This window comes from Haliaeetus albicilla, chromosome 11, assembly GCF_947461875.1.
Source record: "Haliaeetus albicilla chromosome 11, bHalAlb1.1, whole genome shotgun sequence".
Classification (NCBI taxonomy): Eukaryota; Metazoa; Chordata; class Aves; order Accipitriformes; family Accipitridae; genus Haliaeetus; species Haliaeetus albicilla.
The window spans coordinates 12,703,251-12,710,459 of NC_091493.1; the positions used below are offsets into that span (position 1 = coordinate 12,703,251).

General features: G+C 43.6%; 1 protein-coding gene across 1 annotated transcript; it reads left to right on the top strand.

Annotated features, from left to right (window-relative positions):
- The first annotated feature begins 1,622 nt into the window (after positions 1-1,622).
- Positions 1,623-6,474, top strand: LOC138687703 (uncharacterized). The gene is made up of 6 exons (XM_069796180.1): positions 1,623-1,840; positions 2,163-2,242; positions 3,708-3,822; positions 4,530-4,636; positions 4,869-4,983; positions 5,844-6,474. Exons 1-6 carry the CDS (start codon positions 1,774-1,776, stop codon positions 6,029-6,031), a joined length of 672 nt encoding a protein of 223 aa, XP_069652281.1. The 5' UTR covers positions 1,623-1,773; the 3' UTR covers positions 6,032-6,474.
- Positions 6,475-7,209: the final 735 nt, after the last annotated feature.

Genomic DNA, 7,209 nt, shown 5'->3' on the forward strand with positions numbered 1-7,209 from the left:
TATTGCTCATCTTGCAAGGAAGAAGACTGTTGGGTGTGTCAGCCTCAAAAACGTAAACTGTTTGGAGCCAGGTCCTATTGGCCTGCCTAGAAATATAAACCTTGGCCTTCGTTATTAAAGACTTGTTATGCTAATGATCTTTTACCCATTGGTAATGTACACAAAGGCATTTTACTAATAGTAAGGAAGTCGCCATTCATGCTGCCACAGAACTGTTTTGTGGAAGCGTCACATACATACCTGTTTATCGAGACATCCTTGAGATGGCATAAGAAGGCACGTCTTTGTTAATGCAACGGAGGCCTTGTCATTGGCTTCACTTCTTCAGGATCTTCTGGTCATACTGTGTTATACTACAACTAGCAGAAGCAAGCAAATGAAAAATAAATCAAAAAGAATCCTGAAAAATTGCTGTATAAATAAGTATGTTGCATAATGTAACATGAAAGCAGAATGTCCTTGTCTCAACAAAACCAAACATCTGCAGACAAAATGAACAGCTCTGCTCTGGCAGTGACAATAACAACCATTACAGCATTTGTTGGATTGGGAGTGCGTGCGTGTCTAGCTGGTTTGGTGGGCAGGCGAGGTCAGCGTGGAGGCTTGGCAGTGGGGGGGGGTGACAGGCTGTTGGGTGAAAGGCCACAACACTGAAACCCGCAGTTTACAGATGGGGTCAGTCCGTCACACCCCTAGCACCTGAGCATTATCTGGGTAATTGGATTCATCTGCTAGTAAATGTACAGGGTAGAAATGATTGAACGTTTGTGGCAATTTTGCTAGTTATTCAGTTTTTCCCATAAATGGATATAAGCAGATGAGGGTCATGGCTCCATTAAAAAAAAAAACAAACAAAAACCTACAAATAGAAATACCATGCAGTTGCTGACAGAGAGCAGGTATGCAGCTGGCAATTTAAGATACTCACAGAAAGTAGGTTCATGTTCTTGGGACATTTTTTTTTTCCCCTTTTCTGTTGCTGTTGCTGCTTTGTTTAATCTGTATTTAATAACCCAGAAGCTGGAAATTGGAAACCATAACTTGCTCTCTTTACCAAGTAGCTAACCTCTGGATGCTACAGGATATGGAGCGCATCCCCTTGGTCCAAATCAGTTTAGCCATCATTTGATGTTCTGAGCTTTCTGTTGGAGCATGAGATACAGGGTTGAGCCCTGTAGGTAAGGCATACTTATGTCTTCTATATGAATGTGTATATAGAATCATAGAATGGTTTGGATTGTAAAGGACCTTAAAGATCATCTAGTTTGAACCCCCCCTGCTGTGGGCAGGGACACCTTCCACTAGACCAGGTTGCTCAAAGCCCCATCCGACCTGGCCTTGAACACTTCCATATGTATGTGTGTGTGTGAGAGAGAGAGAGACAGACAGACAGCCAAACACAGACAGATGGGGGAGTGGGGAGAGAGTAAGAGCACGCAAGAGTGTGCATACACTAAACATGTTTACAGTAAACCAGTTAATCTGAATTTCCCGGTGGGGTTGGCAGCAGCAGGGAAGCCAGACTGCCTCAGTAAGGTACTGAGAAATCTCCCCTTGCCCTCCCTGAACCGTGCTGGCAAACTCTCTGCTGGCTTCCCAGCAAGTTGGGCAATATGCATCTCCCTAACACCTTATCACAGCACTGCCTCCGAGCGAGGCACATGGCAAACAACCAGCAACCCACAGACATGCAGCTTTGTGCCTGACTCCAGTGCTTCAGCTCTTAGGCTCCACCAGCAACAAGTAACTAGTCCCTCGGCTCCTGCAGAAAAAATGCTGTTCAGCTCCCACCCGCTCTGGAAAACACTGTTTTTTATAAGTTTAGCAGTGCTTCTTGCAGGTAAGATATTGCCATTCTTGAATATGACTAACAATTATTTAAATAGAGGCTGTTTTAGAGAAATGAAACATCCCACTTGGGAACCCAGCACCAGGTGGCCACAAACAGGCGATCAGATTGCTAACTGTTTAGAATAAATCAATATTTGTGCAGTTTATTCACATTTGAGCTCCAGTCGCCTCAGATATACAAGGTAGCACTAGGACTGCAGAACAGTGGCACAATTCCCATAAAAAAGTACTGTTATGTGGTATTGGGGGTTTGTTCATGTGTCAAGAGGGCTTATTAACCAGCTACGTACCTGCTTCTGTCTCTCTTTTAGATTTTACTGAAACTGGAGCTTTTTCCAGTCCAAGTGAATGTGAAAGTGCAACCATAGATGATGTGAATGAAAGTCTTGAGGTAAGAGGTTGGCTGCATCGGCCAAGCCAGGACCTGCTTTCTGCACACCTTCTGTGGTGGTGGGAGGAGCGGGGTCCTGCCACGCGTGCCTGGGCAAGCACAATCACGTATTGCTTTGGCAATGCCTGGCTCCAAACAAAAGTACATGGTGGGGAGGGGAGCCAGATGGAAGAGCAAAAAAAGATTAGTGTCATTTGACCTGCCATGCCTTTGGCCCTGCTACTGCTAGTCAAAAAAAAGTCCTTGTAGGTGTATTTTCCAGTTTTGCTTTGCTCCAGATATATAAAGTGGCTTGAACATAAACAGTTATGTCTTTTGCCTTATATGCATAATGTTGTTTTCAATACCACTTTCAAATATAAAGTGCTAAATATTTTAAATAAAAATTAAGCCACTCAACTGAAAGCCTGTGTTTTATGAGTTAGTGCTCCTGTCTTCTATGGGCTAGGTATATCATAAGGGAGTCATCAGGCAGGGACCCTTGAATACGGCAGAAATGGTGAAGAAATACCAGGGCAGAGCTTATAAATTTTTTTTCACACATGGTCAAGCCATCTGTCTGTAAAACAGTAACACAGAACTAATAGCTGGGGTTGAGTCCACATACCAGTACATACAGTGAGCTTCTGCCAGGAGTATTGGTCTTATCACACAGAGGGGGGAAAAAGGCTGAGGGCAGCACTTGCTGAGGAGGCGTTCTCCCACGTGTTTGATGTTTTCCCCCCCCCAGGGATTTGAATTATATTGTTTTCTTTGTATGACCAATGCCCATCACTTCCAACAATGTTTCTGTAAGCTTCCGCCCAAGAAGCAGAGTTCACCTTTGCTGGCTAGTGCTTCAGCAGCCACTACAGAAAATTGGACTTGCTCTTTTTCTTGCATCTGTGTAAGTTCAAAGTAACTGGTGTCTGTGACAATAATGGCACACACTTGTGTTTTGGTTATGGAGTTTACCACAGCTCTGCACTACCACATATGTGCACAGGCACACACGTATGGACTGAAAGCTATTTATATGGGTATAGAGCAATAGCTAGAAAAAATAGGAGCGTCTTTGTTTACACACATTCACAAATACATATTTTTACACACACACACAGAAAGTCTGTGAGATGCCAGCATTCGGAAGATAAGAATAACAAACCAATGTTTTGTATAGAAAGAAGATACATACAGTTGTTTATAAAGGCATCTTTTAACATATAGGGAAAAAGCCCCAACCCATACTAGTCCTCCCTCTTGAACTCAAAATAATGGAAAAACCCTATCTAGCCACTGTTTACAAAAAAAGTAACTGGATTTCTTCCAAAAACATTGTGGGGAAACTAGTGTTACTTAAAGCCATATAATTTTAAAAATCGTTCTTGTTCTGCATTAAAAAAGAAACAAACATTTGACCACTTTCATAAATTAATTCCAAGGCCTTTCCTCTTCAACTTATCCTTTTTCTCCCCTAACTACGTAGAAATATTCAAAATGCTTTCATGACATGATTGGGAAGAGTGAAAAAGCTTCAATCAATTTGCTTGTCTGGACACTGCAAGGAACACTTGATCTCCTGCGCCCTGTTCAAGAGAAATGTGAGGCCCTCCTGAACTGATGCTCCTCTTTGCTGGGTGTTGAACAAAGTGGCAGCGGAGAAGCACAAAGAAAATTTTTTTACTTGCCGTCAGAGTGAGCTAAGCGTCTGCATTTCTTGAGGGGTGGGAAAAATAAGATAAAAGACCTCTCAGCAACAAGCCAGAAAGCAAGGGTGCTTGGCCACTGTGCTGGTGGGCACCTTGGGAGGCACAGCAGCTCCAACGCGCGGGGTCCCACCGTCCCCATAGCCCGGCCCCTGATGCTGAGCACCAGCACAGCGTGGCAGAGGCAGCAGGGCCTGCTCCGCCCTCCAGCAAGGGCCTCTTTGGTACCTGGGAGCGATCAGGTCTGTCATACTTTTCCAAGAAATATTTGGATAGTTTTGGCCACAATGATACTGAATGCCAGTGCTGTGACTGCAAATGCCACTTTGAGCCACTTTTGAAGTGTAACTGGGGCTGACAGGGAGTTCGCTGTCACAGTGACGAGTGATGGAAAAATTGGGTGCTGCCAAAGAAAAAGAAAAAAGCTTTTAAAAAACCCAAAATGCTTACTTTGACAGAATCAGCTAGTGGGGGCAGTTATCACCCATACTCAGGTCAATGGGTATGCCTACAGTTTGCTTGGGAAGGGAGACTTTTATACTCACTTTCACTCTGACATGTTGTTTTCTCACTCGCTTTTTTCTTTTTAATCCACTCAAAAGTTTGCAAGCAGCTACCTCCATGCCCACTGCCGCGAGCCCCTAGAAATGGCGGGCTGGTGTGTGTCACCATTGGCGACACTCAGTACTGCAAACCCATGTGCAATGAGGTAATGTTCATAGTTTACTGCTACTATATTGCTGCATTGATTCATTAATTTAGAAGTGTTATTGTGTAATGCATAATCTTCCTCGTTATACTTTTTTTTTCTCCCTTAGGGCAGGGAGAGGTTGTGGTGTTTGTATTGACCTTCACTGGCTGAATGTTTCTTCATCTTACAGTCACCAAGATGTAGCCTAAGACACCATTTGTTTGTTTTTTCTCCACCTTTGTTTCCCAAGGGCTATGACTTTCAGTTCCTCAGAAGAAGTAGACTGTATGAAGTATGTGGCAACACCACTGGGTTTTCCTGGACAACGCAGCTTGTTGGGGGAAAGGCACTTGCTGTTTGTAACCGTGAGTATTTCTCAGGTGCATCTGGTCACAGAGATGGGAGGCTTTATCTGTTTTGTTTAAAAAAAAGGAGGAAAGAAAAGTTTCTCTTTTCTTGGCATGTGTGACAACCTTGGCATGTGTGACGTTGTGAGAGCTAGTGCTGGACTGGCAAACTGCTGAACAAGAAATCATGTTAGCTTTAAAACTATCACGAAGGCCTGAGCATTGCTATTTCAGCTTCAGGTAGCAAATCTGTCATGTCTGCAATGTTTGTGGGAAGATGCATCTTTTTTTTAAAAACAGTAAATAGGTATCATCTTAACACAAACCCTACGCTGCAGAAGGGCTGTGTGTCCCACTGGACAGACAGCAGCAGAACGCAAAACTGCTGTTTATCTTGCAACAGTATTTGAAGAACCACAGCAAAATTGGCCAACACCTGCACTATTCACCATATGTACATACAATAAAACCCAGCAGCTGGCCCCCAGCCAGTAATGCTGCCCTTTTCATGTGGCAGCCCAAGGGTCTTTAAGACTGCTCTGGTTGCATCCAGGGAGCAATCTGTGACCTGAAGCAGGCTGTCTGACTCTGTTGTTATTGCCTTAATTTAAAAATAAATGTGCTTACAGATACACAAAAGGACCAACCTATCACTCCTATGATTAATGGAAAATATTTTACTCTTGGCAGTGCCTTGTTGCTAGAGCAGTATTTTTTCCCAGGGCTTACTAAAAGCAATCACCTAGGCACTTTTATTCCAAGTTGAAGTCTTTAGTCTGGAAAATGGGAATGCTGGCACTTGTTTAAATATCAGGACAAATCTAAGCTAAGTAATTCAGCTGCTTTTTTGTTGTTGTTGTCATTTTTGATCTTTTCAGCCTCTGAGATGGCCATCAGTGGAGCTAAATCTGCCTATTTCCCCACCAACAGCACCTGTCTGCACACATTAGCCTTCACTGAAACTCAGACAGAGCAGCTAAACATCTTCCTCAAAGAGCTTGCTGAGCAAGGCATCGACAGCTCCAACCGTGACAAGGAAGCTGATTGTATCCTCTGTGGTTACTAGCACCAAAAAGCTTGTGCCACAGACCAACCAGCCGTCTGCAGTTTGACATGGCTATTTTGACAAGAGAAGCAGAGCAGCGAAATCATTGCTAAGACATGTAAACATACAGCTTTTATTTAGTTAATGGACTAGAGATGATAGTCACAATTTAGCTCTTGGCTACAAATATATAGGCTAAACACAATCACATAGCTCATGGCAGAGGTGTTTCAAAGAAAGATCACTTTTATGGCTTAAATTTGTCTAGCTGGAATTAAATAAGAATTAGAGTTGCTTAACGGATGCAGTCAATAGTTAAACACAGTAATTGTTATTAGAAATCATCTTCTGTCAGGTGTCATCTTTACTGAGAACGGGCCATACTTTTAGTTGCTTTTACAGTTGCAAATTAATCACTGCTGTTGCTCTGATGACCATTAAAGCAATGCAAGTCACAACAGTTACTGGCTGTAGGAGTGTAATTCTTTATTCATGTGCCCGCTTGACTGGGGGTTAAATCAGGCTGTACATACAGCTGTTCAAGGTGCTGTGTTTTGCATGAGCTACAAACTTGAAGCACTGCAGTTTATTGGTGGGACAACTCAAAGGCTTCTCCTGTATTTATCACCTTCAGGACATTCCACAGAAAGACATAGCCTTTAGGTTATACTTCAATGCAATTCTAGGAGTCAAAAAGTGCCCTGTATGCTTGCTGTAACCAGGCAAAATGGCAGGAAAAATGTAACGTCTCAGTCCGGTACAAAATGTGAGAACTGGGATTGCCCTAAACTAGCAGATATTTGCATCATGTCTTCTCTGCCAAAAAGATGAAGGAGGTGGGCATTGAGGGACCTGCATGAGAAGCTCTCTAGTTCGTGTGCCAGGGATCAGCTTCAGTCTCTGCTGTTCAGTCCCTGTGATGCAAAACCATGGAAAGAAAGTCCTTTTGACCCTTGGTTTGCTCTAACAGCTCTGCCCACCCTGTGGGATCCAGTGCTGCAAGAGCTCTTCTGTGCTCGCGCTTCCTTGCACTCCCTGGGCATATGCGGAACACACGCCTGCGGGGCCTCCCTTAGGCAGAGGTTAGGGTTACCACAAGCTATGGCTTAGCTTTGGAGGCAAAGTACCAAAGCAAATGAGGTCTGGTTGGTAATGAAGTTGGGATGGGCCATATTTAGGGAAGAGCTCTAGGGCTTTGG

What these genes read in the sequence shown, in the direction of transcription:
- LOC138687703 (XM_069796180.1), top strand. Translation starts at nt 1,774, where the DNA reads ATGCTGTTCAGCTCCCACCCGCTCTGGAAAACACTGTTTTTTATAAGT. An exon ending in TTTAGCAGTGCTTCTTGCAG is followed by an intron (nt 1,841 to 2,162) that starts GTAAGATATTGC and finishes TCTCTCTTTTAG; the next exon opens with ATTTTACTGAAACTGGAGCT. An exon ending in GGCACTTGCTGTTTGTAACC is followed by an intron (nt 4,984 to 5,843) that starts GTGAGTATTTCT and finishes TGATCTTTTCAG; the next exon opens with CCTCTGAGATGGCCATCAGT.